Genomic DNA, 13,823 nt, shown 5'->3' on the forward strand with positions numbered 1-13,823 from the left:
CCAGGGGGGCATGATCAGTCACCAATGTGAACTCTCGACCCAGCAGGTAATATCGTAGTGCCTCGATAGCCCATTTCACAGCCAGGCATTCCTTTTCAATTGTGGCGTAATGCATCTCGTGGGGAAGTAACTTCCTACTTATAAACACAACAGGTCTTTCCGACTCCCCTTTGTTTTGGTACAGCACCGCTCCAAGGTCTGTACCCGACACATCCGTATGTAGATAAAATGGCGCTGAGAAGTCAGGACAATGGAGAATTGCTTTTTCAGACAGAGCTTCCTTCAGGTTGTTAAAAGCTTTCTGAGTTTCCGTCGTACGCCATTCCTTCCGTGGTGGTGCGGCGGTCTTCAAAAGATTTGTCAGAGGGGTCGCCAACGTGGAAAAATGAGGTATGAACCTCCTGTAGTAGCCTATAAAGCCCAGGAAAGCCCTCACTTGCCTAGGATTCGAGGGAAACTGTAGATTTTTTATAGCCGCTAGTTTTTCCTCTTGGGGTTTTATGATGCCTTGCCCAACAAAATAGCCCAACTACTTTGTATGGAAATTAGCCATAGTCGAAGAACTGTTTCCAGATGCACAAGGTGATCACTCCATGATTGACTAAAAATAATATCATCCAGATACGCTCCGACATAACTTTCATGTCCTCTAATAATTGAGTTCATCAATCTTTGGAATGTTGCAGGCGCTCCATGTAACCCAAAGGGCAAGACTGTAAACTGAAACAAACCCGAGGGGGTGGCAAAAGCGGTCTTTTCTTTATCATTAGGATGGAGCGGTATTTGCCAATATCCTTTCGTTAAATCTATGGTCGTTAAAAACCTGGCCTTTCCCAGTTTATCCAGTAGATCTTCAATCCTTGGCATAGGATAGACATCAAATTTTGAGATCTCATTCAGCTTCCGGAAATCTAAGCAAAAACGAGTGGACCCATCTGCTTTAGGGACTAAAACTACTGGTGACGACCATTCACTCCTGGAGGGTTCTATGACTCCTAATTCCAGCATTTCCTGGATCTCTTGTTCTTTGCTTCGCCTCTGGAATTCTGTAAGGTCTGATCCTGACTACCTCTCCAGGACGAGTCTCAATGCGATGGAAGGCTAATTTCGTCCTCCCTGGTAAGCTGGAAAAGGTTTTCGAATATTTCTTGTTAAGCATTAGGAGTTCCATCTTCTGTTGTTCCGACAAATTTTCATTTATATTTAACTCCTCCATTCCCAGGTTTCCCTTCAATTGCGGGAATTGTTCCATAGGTATTTCTTTCATGTTTATCATTGCTATAGACGTCTCTGGGTCAGACCATTTCTTAAGTAGGTTTATATGATACGTTTGGGTTGGAAATCTTCGATCGTTCTGTCTTACTGTATATGTCAATGGTCCCAGGACTTCTTCGATCACATATGGCCCCCTCCATGCTGCCAACATTTTGTTTTCAGAGGTTGGTAATAATACCAACACCTTATCACCTTTCTGGAAGGTCCTCAACTGAGTGTTTCGGTTGTAATAATATTCCTGCTTGATTTGATTCTTTAACAAATTTTCTCGTGCAACCTTCTGCAAGGACTCCACTCTCTCTTTAAGCTGGCAGGCATACTCTGTTAACGAAATCTCCTGACCGGGATCTTCCTCCCAACTTTCCTTTAAAATGTCGAGTAGTGATCTCACTGGTCTCCCAAACATCAGTTCAAAGGGAGAAAACCCGGTGGAGGATTGGGGTGTGTTGCGCAGTGTGAGTAATATCCATGGTAAAATCCGATCCCAACTCCTTTCTCCAGGGTCCACTGATTTGCGTAACATCTGCTTAATTGTCTGATTATATTCTCTACAAGACCATCCGTTTGGGGGTGGTATACAGCCGTTTTCAAATGCTTTATCTTTAAAATTCCACAAACCTGTTCCATGACGGCGGACATAAAATTAGTTCTACGATCTGTGATGATTTCTTTTGGTATACCTTCCCGACTGAAGAAGGGTATCAATACGTCACAAATGGTCTGAGCGCTGGTTGTCCTGAGATGGAAAGCCTCAGGATACCTAGTTGCATAATCAACAACCACCAAGATGTACTTATGACCTCTAGACGAGGGTTCTAAAGGGCCCACAATATCCAACCCGATTCTACTAAAGGGTTCTAAAACAATTGGCATGGGTTGAAGTGGAGCTTTTTTCACATTTGCTCGATTTTTTTTCTGACATTCAGGGCAAGTCTGGCAAAATCGGGCTACTTGTGTATAGATTCCTGGCCAGTAAAATCTCCCTAAAATTTTCTGTATGGTTTTCTCCGTTCCCAAATGACCTTCGCCTAATTGTAAATGGGCCACTTCCATGACTGTCTGGTAGTACTTACTGGGAACTAATAATTGTTTAGTGATAATCCCATTCTCATCTTTACTATATCGATAGTACAAACCCTTCTCTTTGAAGAAGAAGGGACCTCTTCCCGACACTTCATCCCGTACAGTTGCTCTTGCATTGGCCAATAGCGGGTCTAAATCTTGGGCCATGCGAAAACTATCGCCACCTTCATCAATCTTCCAGTCGACCACTATCGGGAAAACATTTCTTTCTCCCCATTCTTTCTTCAACCTTCTTATAGTAGCTTTGGTTTTCTTTTCTTTAGTTGGGGATATTGGAATCTCCTTGTGAGCAAAAGGGGCATCTTGTAACCAACTCTCCTCAACCTTTTTCACTATTCTGGCAAAGTTCGGTACATCTGACCCAATCAGAAGTGGCTCTGGCAATACCGGCATCACAGCGGCCCGGACCTCCATTTGTTCTCCAGCCACCTTTACATTTATTTCTTTGGTAGGGTAAGATTTTACATCCCCGTGGGGACAGCATATAGGAATCTTTTTGTTAGAAAGCTTCACATCTCCTACTAATTTAGTACTTACTACAGTTTGTAAGCTGCCTGTATCCAGCATGGCTCTCGTGGGCTTCCCGTCGACCTCCGCCTCACAAGTATAGGAATAGGGAGATCTTGTCACTATTGCTGGTTCATGCGATACTCCTTCCCTGGTAACCTCCATGTTCCCCACATCCATCGGTTCTGTCTTGTCTCTTTTAGGGCACATCCTCGCCAGGTGCCCCCATTCTCCACACTCTAAGCACTGTATTCCTTTGGGTATCACACTCGGTGCTCGAATTCCGGTGGTACTTTCACTACTCGGTCTTACTTTAGGAGGTTCCCAATCTGTTTTCCTGACCATTGAATTGGGCCATCTTGAAGCACCTAGGCTTTTGGAAGTAGAGTTGTTGAAATTGATGCTCGGTTTGGTGTTTGGCAAATAATTCACTGAGCGTCCTTGACCAGCTTTTTGATAAGCGGAGGCGATGTTTACGGCCTCCACCAGGCTGGGCCGATGATGTTGACGGACCCAACGCTGCATAGGGATGGGTAGAGCTTCAATGAATTGATCCATAACAATCTTCTCATTCATTTCTTGAACGGTGGTGTTCGGGGTCTGTAACCACTTATCCCTCAGCTCTTTTACTCTATAAAAAAGTTGCCGGGGTGTCTCTTCCAGTTGTAGTTTGATCTCCCGGAACTTTAGTCTATAAGCGTCCTCATCGTGACCCAAACGTTCCAGAACCACTCTCTTCATTTCTAAATAAGTCGTCTCTCCCGTTGGATTGGCTGCCTGGTAGGCGCTCTGCATCTCGAATGTCATGAGAGGCGCAATATAATGGCACCAGCTTTCATTAGGCCATTGCGCATTCCTCGCCACTCTTTCAAAATTAACTAAAAAATGAGCGGGATCCTCTCCAGTGATATACTTTTGAAGTACTGAAGCGGGGACCTGAGCATGTCTGCGTACGGCAGTAGCCTCCAACAATTGGGCTTGTTGGACTTGAATGGCCTGCTGGAACGCCTGCCTATCAGCTTGCACCTGCTGATTCTGCAATTGCAAAGCTTGTTGGATAAGTTGTTGTCCCTCACCGAGTGTCTTGATGAGTTCTTCCAAGGCGTTTTATCACAATCCCACTTCTGACACCAAATTGTAAGACTGCTGTTCTCTGTGTTTTGTGAAAAGATCATGCTAAGACGGAAAGTAGATGGTTCTGTAACATATACAACTTTTATTAACTTCAGTTCTCCTTGTATTTATGAAAAAAAGGATACGTCTTTTCTCCTCGAAAGATTCTGACTTGACAGTATTTCGTCAAGGCAGAGGATTGTCTCAGGTAAGTCTTATTAACACTCTATAGTGACTTACAGTTCTCCTCACAGTCTCGGTTAGCCTAAAACTCCCTTCCTTCTTTAACCTCTTGTTATTTCTTCTGGCCTCAGTATTCTTTTAATCTTCTCCTTTTATTTTTATGTGTCTTATTTTGCTTAGCAGTATCTTTAGTCTTTAAATTTCAACTTGTCTTTGTTCAGCCACTCTTTATCTTTCTACTAAATTCTCTTCTATCATCCGAATTATCCTTGCACTTTTCTTCTCATACTCTGGTCTTCCCTTTTCTTTCACTCCCAGAGAGATGTTCGTCTGACTACTTCTACCACTGTGTTGCAGTATTTAAATGTCTCTTCCCCACTCCACATAAATGTCTATTCAGCTGGGTCATATGCTCAGGAAGTGACAATCCTGGTCTTTCTCCCCGCTTTGATCTCTTACCTCGTCGGCGGCGAGGGGGAAAACACTCTGTCCCTCCGATCAGCTGTTTTTGGCCGCTCCGCGTCGCCGGGGCCCCACCTCTCACCTCATTTGTCTTCTCCCAGTCAGCGGTTACAGCTTCACTCGGCTGGAGTTTTCCTTTCGTCGCGGCGTCTCCGTGTCGACTCCGTCCCACACCTCTCCTTCTGCAATAACAATACAATCCTCGGATCGAGCGTGTTCCCCTCTCGACTTTCTTCCCGTAATGGAAGTTGGCTCTCCGCTCTTCCTCTTCAAAACAAAACCGCTTCTCACCTCGGACGTCGGCTCATCACTTCGGTGAAGGTCCCGCTCTCAGGCAACCCGCTCCAGCGTTTCAGCCCGACGCTTCACGGGCTCATTAACACACTTTGAAAAAGGCGCAACGGCGCAACATAAGATTTGTTTCTTTATAACTTAACTTGTTTCTTCTCAGCAGGAGCTTTCTAGTAAGCCCATTCGTAACTGTCATTTTCCAGCTCCCCTTCACCAGTCTCCTAGCAACCAACAGAAAAACAAAGCAAAAGTTCAGCACTTGAATCCCCGCTGTGATTGGTTAGAAAGCCTGTCAACCTCCCCAACTGGCAGAAACATTTAACCCTTTGAGTGCCCTGTTTATCCTGCTTTTGCTGATATTGCCAGAGCCAGCGCCTGACGAGGGAACTCCTGTGTATTTCAGAGCGGATTCATCACACCAACTCACTGGTATAATGCTAGCTCAACCTTTCTAGATTGCCCTTATAGAAAAGAAGTCCAGCATATAAAAGCCCAGGGTCAAGGCCTGAACAATTCAGTGATGATCACAGTTGGAATCTCTGTTCAGTTATTTCTTTTCTATCCAAAAACCCCCACCTGGACATATTTCTAACATTTTTAATAAACCAGTAGTAATGACATGGGTTTTTTGTTTGGTCCTGACCTTCCTGGAAAAATCACCTGGAATTTTGGCATCTAGATTAGGTAACTTGATCAGATTGTATATGTTCATTCAGGGCAAGGGAAGAGTCCCCAACATAAAGACATGGATTATTATTATTTATAAGGTGCCGAAGCCCGCGGGCATCAGGGTACACCAAAATAAACACATGAGACAGACGCACAAGCAGACGCAAGACAGCGTTGTAACGGAAAGGAAGGTCCAGAAGTGCATTATTCAGAGAGGAAGGTCTTCAGCTTGCACCAAAAACTGCAGGGGTTTTATTAGTCCCGGGCAGCTAAACTGGGGTCTTAAAAAGCTGTAAAGGTGTAAAATAAATGACTGTAGGAGATTCAGGAGTGGCAAATTAGTCAAACCAAATTACACCAGCAATGGTAATATGAACCACTCATGCAGATGTTGGAAAATGCATGATCAAACCAGCACAGTTTAACACAGGTATCCAGTGATGATATTGCTGGAAAAAAAACATTGAGGGTTTTTTTTTTAGTTTTTTTTTTTTTTAAATGGCACTTTCCAACACTTTCCCCAAATATTCTGGGACATGAGTTAGTTTATATAATTGCACCAGTCCTAAAATATGTTGGTAAAGTTTTTTTATACCTTTATAAAATCACATATAGCCTTTAATACATACAAGTACGTTTTTTTCGCCGGCAAAACAGAGCCTAAAAGAGGAGGTGCAGTATCCTATTAATTCACAGAATATCTTTGCTATACAGCACAAAGCTCATCCCCAGCTAAGATAGTAGTTCACCATAAAGTACTTCTGCCATGCAACCCACGCAGGAGACATGTAAAATCAAAGTAAACTTACCAGTATAGGCCATGTTTTTAGGGTTTCCATAGGGAGCCCCTGGCTGGACAGGGCTGTAAACAGGGTTCATTGTGGAAGACTAAGAACTCTGAAAGAAGAAAAAAATTGCTCCATGAAACCAAAATATATATCATATTTTGTAACATTAAATTCATTTTCACAATCCATTTTCCAGTGATTCGAACTAATGAAGTGGTCAAGCCCCATGAAATATCAAAATTACACAAGAAAAAAATAAACCTCACCAAACACTTAAAGTTGATAGCTTCAAATTAAAAACACTGTATTGGAGTTTAATATGGCTGCACTAATGGGACGTGGGTGCAAAAACACCAGAACTAGTTTGAACCCTATTCCGCATGGGGTGGGCAATTTTGTGTTAGGAGGCAATAGCTGTAATTCTGAATGCCTTATGTTACTGTCGCTGTGCTTACTGGTATCGGTAGCAGGCCGGAATGACTACTGCTCTGCACGAGTGCGGTGAAGAGAAGTAAGTAAATAAAACTCCTACTCCGCTCCACGCTACTACTAAACCAGCAGTGATCCCAATCAAAGGTAGAACGGGCACAGCCCGACAGGCACACACCCTTCACATTTATGGGTACCGCAAGCAGAGGGGTGGGCTATACTCCTCAGGTGGGGGGGTGACAGGGGGGGTGTAAGCTAGCACAGAAGCAGAGCAAACCGCAATAGTCTGTGCTTCCAAAATAAACCAATGGCAAAGGTTCTATACAAATATGATATTTTAGCAATACAAACACACTAATGTAAAACACTATTACCCACAACTGTTTGGGAAGACACCAAATATTAAAGCAGACTTTGTAGCGAAAGGAGGGACTCTTGTCTGACGAAAGGGGTGCACACGAGCCAAAATGTCAGCACCAATATGGTCGCGAGTGATTTTATTTTGCACTTACCAAATCCTTAAACCCAATGCTGAAAAAGTTAGGACTATTTGCACAAACAGGCTGTAAACACCTTAAAATGTTTGGTGAAACCCTGGGATTCTGTTGTAAGGTGTCTAAACGAGCATAGCGTAATGCTTTGCGTTTCACTCAGGAGACTAGAACAAGCATTGCATAGAATTATGAATGTAAAAATACAGTTAATTGAAATAACACCGATTACAGGCAATACTTCCATGCAAATATGTTTTCACGTACGTTTGCTATCTGAATCTCATCAATAGTGGGGTCCATGTGCAAGGTGCAGTATATCAGAATGACCATTTTAAATCAAGAAATGCTGAGAACCCAAAATCTGCCCAAAGAGGTGGGCCATAAGGCATGCCCGTGCAAGTCACTGCCGCTCAGCACAGCCGAGACAGCAAACAATGAGGTTCTGGTAAGACGCCAATGTGCGATGACTTGATATAAAGCACAGGAATGCCGCTGAGAATGTAAACGTGTGTCACACATGCAATCATTCCTGATTTTTGATCGATAGCTGCCTAAATCGGGGTAAAATCAGCGACCATGGGCTGTAAGGGCCTCAGGATTAGGAAAAGTGAATACAAAGCATTAGTACCCGGCACGCGCGGATGAACAGAAATACTGTGCGGTGATTGGCTCATTTGCGAGCCATGCCACACGGTATTCCCGTCCACGCCGTGCGTGCCAGGTTCTCTGTTCCCGGCGAGGGGCGTGGCAGCCCCTCAGCCAATGAGGAGGCTCGAAACGGGGCAATCCCCGCTCCGAGCCTCCCCATGGCTGGAGGCTTCCTTCGTCGCCCGCCGGGGACTCGGGTAAGATTTTTTTTTCCCCAGCCTTTCCTCCCTCCTGCCTCCCCACCCCCCTTACCTTCGATCCCGCGGTCTCCGGCAGGGGACGATGGGATCCTCCAGCCGTGTGGAGACTCGGAGCGAGGCCATCCCCGCTCCAAGCCTCCACACAGCTGGAGGCTTCACCCTCATCCCCCGCCGGAGACCGCGGGACGTTTTTTTTTCTTTCCCCTTCCTCCCCATCCCCTCCCCTCTGCCCCCGCGATCACACTTACCTTCTTTTTTGTTCTGCTCTTGGAAGCGAACGCGCTGGGAATACTTCTGTTCCCAGCGCGTCCGCTCCCGATGGCCGCCATGGAAAGGGAAAACGGACTACGTTTTCCCTTTCCATGGGGGTGGCCATTTTGTTAGCCTTTCTTTTTTTAAACGTGTTTCGGAACAGAAAAAAATGCCATTAGCACCCCGATCCAATGGACCGGGGTACTAATGGCAATAAGACCCTCGGCGGCGGGCCAATACCACCCCAGGCCTATAACTACGGCCCCGGGCATTACCTGGGGCGGTATTGGCCCGCCACCTCGGGTCTTATTGCCACAGTCGGAAACTGCAAGGATGTCTGAAAACGTGTCAGGGCTGTTTGGGGCCCATTTCAAAATGATGTTTTGCAGGCCCCTTGCCTACATAGCACCAGTGGGGTGTACATCATAATGGAGTCAAAGGAATGCAGCAAGGTGGTTAATACATGCAGATTTTTATGGGCAAGCAGCCAGTGGGAAGCTGAAACACTACATGTCAACAGAAAAGCTATTCATCTCTATTCGCTAGCAGCATGCTAATGAAGAGGAAATCTGAGTAAAAATGCAACAAGGTTGCTGGATACTACAAGAGGCCCGAGGGAGGTGATGGATTGGCACACATTTAATTTCCAGAATTAAAGGAGCATATTGCTGTGTCATAAGACTGCCAACGTGGGACAGCTCCTAAAGCCGCCCCCGCCCCCCCCCCCCCCCCCCGGCCCAAGGCTCAGAGTTCATTTCAATTGAAAATGTTGAAAGGCCCCGATGCCTTCCCAGGGAAACTTACAAGACTCTCTGGCCATCAGAGTAACATTCGGGAGTTGGAGAAAACACCACAATGATTGGTTGGCATTTTCTCAGCACCGTTAGGAGGGCCTTGGAGAGGCCTTGTGCGGCATGTGGTTCTGCTGTACCATTTGGAGGGAGGCAAATGCCTCCATAGAACCTTGCAGCCTATACAGGGGCATTGATTATTTTCTCTTTCATGCCTTTTTTCTCAGGGTGCGTCTCTGTGTGTAAAGGTCTATGGGCAGAGATTCTACGCCATGAAGGGCCACTTCCAGAATCTACACGATCCCTGCATCCACCTTTCCACACTTACATTCCCTTAGCCCCCATTCTCACTCCTCCCAATATCCCTCCATCCTCCTACCCTCATTTGTCACTACTCTCTGCATCCTTCAAATGCTTAATTGTGTTGCACTTTACTCCTTGCATCCTTCCAACTCGCACTCCCTTCCTTCCATCCATCCTTCCCTCCTTCAATCTGTTCACAAATTACTCCCCAATGCCGCCATCATTCTTTCTTCCTTGCTCGCCGCTTCCCAAACCAAGTAACCCATGCTCTTTCTCCCTCTCCTACCGTGCCCTCACTCCCTCCCTCAATCCCCCACATGTCTGTCTCCAACACACTACACTCCCTGCCTTTCTCTCCCTTCTTCTCCATGTCTTTACGTACTTTTGCCTCTTTCCTTTCTTCCCCTCTCTTCCATTCCTCTCTGCCAGTCTTAGGCAGCTGGACTTTCTGGTTGTACACAGCGTTCAACAGCAGGTGCATTAACATGCTGAGTTAGCTTATTGAATTTCGAATCAGGGGTCTCTGGTTTTAAACATCCAGGGACATGTGACCTAGGAGATGGTGGGGGCTGACTCACCTCTTAAGAGAACAAGGGAGACGGAGAGAGACAGTAACAAAATCATGGTGTTTGTGTGGTGGGAGGCAGATGAAAAACAGAATAATTTAAGTCTTACAGGTGAGATGGCTGGAAAAAAGATTCAGAAAGAAACAGTCAGGAAAGAGAATAGAAATGAAGTGAGATGCAAGATGTCAAAGCTAGAAAAATAAAGCAAATGAAAGAAAAAAAGGCAGAAATAGCAATAAGAACGAGCACGCATGTCCACTGTCCCCACAATAAAGGCTGAGGTGATGATGAGGCTGCCTACCCACTTTGAAGTGAGCAGCACCTGCTAATTTTGCAAGAAGAATGCAAACACTTCACCAGACCCAAGCACAGCAGGAGGGGAGCTAGAAGCACTGCAATGCATAGTGACAGTCGCACATTGCTTGCCTTTTAAGACTGCCTTCACTCAAGGCAGATTTATTTTTGTTATTTTCGTTTTTGGTCGCACTTTCAGAGATCCACTATGCAAATACTTGAATAATCTTCACAGGGGCATAATTACACTCCTGCCCCCGTTGTTCAATGACAACGGGGGCAAATGCCACTTTTGCACACGTGTAATCGGCGCCTGTTATGAGAGTGGGGTCTTTAAATTCACTAGGGTTCTTTAAGGGAGGATATGGGAACAAAACCACTTCAAAGACAGGTAACATTTGTTCTTGGGGCTCAACGATATAGAGCCAGGCTCCTAGGGTCTTTAAGTGGGTAAGGTTTGAGTTGAGATCTTTTGAGTCGCTTGAATCGCAGGCATAAAGACAGGCGTCGGCTCAAGACGGTCAATGCTGCGCGGTCCTGTAGCAGCAATAGGTTTGAACAAGGTGAAGAACAGGCTGGTGATGAGTAGAGCCGGTGTCTCAAAGAGGTCCCACAATGCAATGCAGTTCTTCAGTGGTGATTGGCTCAAAAACTGCTGAAGCGCAATTTGGGTGGAGTAAAAGCAGCGAGTGTCAAAGGCAGCTCCGGAGGCTTCCACCAGCTCAAGAAGATTCCCGAAGCTGTTAAGCCGGTTCAAAACCAGATCGAAGTGGGCAAACAGCACCAAGAGCTGGTGCTAGACGTATGGTTAGTGAGGAGAAACTGTCCAGGGTCTTCAGGGATAAGATGGTTGTTGGGGAGAATTTTCAGTTCCTGTGCTAATTCCCTTTAACCTGATAGACGCCCAGCTCTTTTGCTGGAATCTTTTTGATTTTTAACCTCCTGAGTGGTACTTTTTCCTACTCATTCATGTGTTTTTCTCAGACTTTAATTTTTTAACTGGATAATGGAAAGTGTGGTAAACCCCATAGGTATCTGCTTTCTGCTTAGTGACACCCAGCACCTTCTGTGCAAAGGACTTCTCTTAATGTTAAATACATTTTCTTGGGTGAACTACCGTTCCCAAGAATCGTGAGATAGCTTTCATCTTACTTACCTTTTCCTTTGAGGGTCCAGCACAAACCGCCCTATGTGGAGTGCTGGGAGGGTTACATAGTAACTCCTTATCCCACGTCTCATGTAACTTTTTGTTACACTAACTAACTAACTTGAATGGCTGGTGGCAGTGGTTAATTTTTACTACCTTTTGTGCAGGATACTAGCAGGCTTATTTCTCAGCTGCAGTACAGCACCCATGGGGGACCCTTTTTCCAAAATGACCCGGTCTTGTTTTTTCAGCATTTCTTGTTTGTTAGATCCTTCTGTGCTTTTACTCTGTTTAAACTAGGTCTGAGCCCTTTGTGTGTTTTTCTTTGGGCAGACTTCAGCCCTGAAGCCCGCCCAGGCTCGATTGTGTCTGGAAAGGCAGGAAGTGAGGGAGGGTCACAAAATATTGCTGTCCTTTGTCTCTAGGTGTGCCTGACTGAAACCAGTACCGACTGTCCAGCTGGCTATCCTGAAGGACATCCACCCCCCACATAAATATAAATTGGTTATTTGTAACGCATTTAATACCCAGAGGTTTCTAAGCGCGGACCCGGGGATCGAACCTGTGTTGCTCTGTGTCGTCTTGCTTCCAAGGCGAGTACGTTGCCCCTGAGCTATTCTCCTGAGACAGCCCTTGGGCTGTCAATGAATGGGATTTCGCATGAAAGGCAAGGCTTTTGGGACTACAGGCACAGGCGACCGCTGTAACAGGCACAGGCGACCGCTATTTGTAACGACAAATAGGACGAGCAGCAATGCCAACAGCACCTTCCAGGACCGCAGAAGCGCTGGTGAAGACTTGCAGCTGTGCTGGCCCTGTTTTCGATTCGACAAGGAAGATTCATGCAGGACTATTTCCTTCCTTGCGCTGGTGGGACCAACTAGCCTTGAAACCTGCTTACTTATGGCTCATCCCCGACTTACTGCAACTTTCGTAGGCTGCAGAATCCCAAAGTCCGGGGATCCCTGCCCATTATCAAGTGCATCGTCTTCCAGAGAACAAATACAGCCACAGCTTCCTGGGCACCTTCCAGGATCTCCAGAAGGAGGAATTATTTGTCCAGAGTCTCCTCACCAGAGTTCAGCACAGCGGGACCAAGGAAACTCGAACCGGAGCTCTTCGTTTCTCTTTGGCGCTGAGAAAAAGGCACCAAAACCACAAAGAGCTGCTGAATTGTGAGGAATCCATTGCTGCCGAGTCCCTCTCCAGAGTGCTGCCGCAGGAGCCCACCAGACGTCCTCCCTTTTGTCACCACGACCAAGGACCAGGAACAAGGGTCTGCATCACTGCACCAGGAAGGCCTCCAGCTGGAACCTCTTCAATTCTAATCAGCTGAGTGAGGAACTTCTTGAGTGGGGATCTCATAAGGTGTACTCTCGCGACCCGTATGTCAGTGCTATTGAGGTTAGCAATGGTTGTTTTATTTTATTCTTGTGTCGCAAAGGTGTAGGTCAACACGGAGACCGAGTCCCTCAGCTCCGTTTGTAAAGTAAGCAGTAGTTTGTTTGTGCCTACATCTCTTTGCGCCAAATTTCTGATCTGAATGAATCAAAGTACGTAGGTCAAGTTTCTTCAAGCATATTTTCTTAATTTATTTGATATATATTCTGCCCAGAATTCTGGGCAGAATATATATCAAATAAATTAAGAAAACGCAGGCAGAAACACAACGCGGTTGTCTTTGAAAACGCTGCGGTTTTTCTTTCCGAAAAAAAAACGCAGCTAGTGCACTTACCGAGATTCAGCTGCAGCTTTCCTGCTCTGGTCTCCGGTCCCCGTCCTCCGCGTACAGCACCAATGAAGGAAAAGTCACCCAGCGGTAGCTTTTGTTTACTACAGCTGGCTGGCTTTTCCTTCTTTAGTGCCGCAAAAGCAAAAGCCAGCACAGGCGGGCATCCATTTCACAAAATGGATGCGCCCATGTGCTTGCTTTTGCAAATTTTGAGCTTGAATAGCTCAAAATTTTACATAGGAAGTTTAAAAAATAAAAGTGCTAGTATTTTTTTTTTAATGTTGCCCGTCTATTTTTTTTAAATAAAATTTTTATCTGGACTACCCCTTTAAGGGGGTTTTGAGGGGGCGTGGCACACAAAGTAGGAGGCTGCGGTGCGAGGAAACACGCTTCGCCTTCACTCAAGTCTCACCACGGCTTCCCTTCTGTTTCGATGACAGGAAGGCCAACACGCCCACCTCTACAACAGTGCTGGGGTCAACTGTCCTGCCCCAGCGACACCTTTGCAATGTGCTCCTTCTACCTTGTGCCCCACCTATGGCCCTTTGTGCGATCACTGTGAATGCACTCGAAGGTCTACTTCAAAACCGAAGTGC

At 45.9% G+C, this 13,823-nt stretch overlaps 1 protein-coding gene across 4 annotated transcripts in view; it reads right to left on the reverse strand.

Annotated features, from left to right (window-relative positions):
- The window catches only part of FAM168A (family with sequence similarity 168 member A), an 812,985-nt gene that overhangs the window by 486,683 nt on the left and 312,479 nt on the right, over nt 1–13,823 (reverse strand). For all 4 annotated transcript variants that reach the window (XM_069640117.1, XM_069640118.1, XM_069640119.1 and 1 more), the window contains exon 3: nt 6,393–6,480. In XM_069640117.1, coding sequence (XP_069496218.1) covers nt 6,393–6,462 — 70 coding nt within the window. In that variant the 5' untranslated portion in view covers nt 6,463–6,480. The remainder of the gene's footprint in view (nt 1–6,392; nt 6,481–13,823) is intronic.

This window comes from Ambystoma mexicanum, chromosome 7q (genome assembly GCF_040938575.1).
Source record: "Ambystoma mexicanum isolate Mex_15411 chromosome 7q, UKY_AmexF1_1, whole genome shotgun sequence".
Taxonomy (NCBI): domain Eukaryota; kingdom Metazoa; phylum Chordata; class Amphibia; order Caudata; family Ambystomatidae; genus Ambystoma; species Ambystoma mexicanum.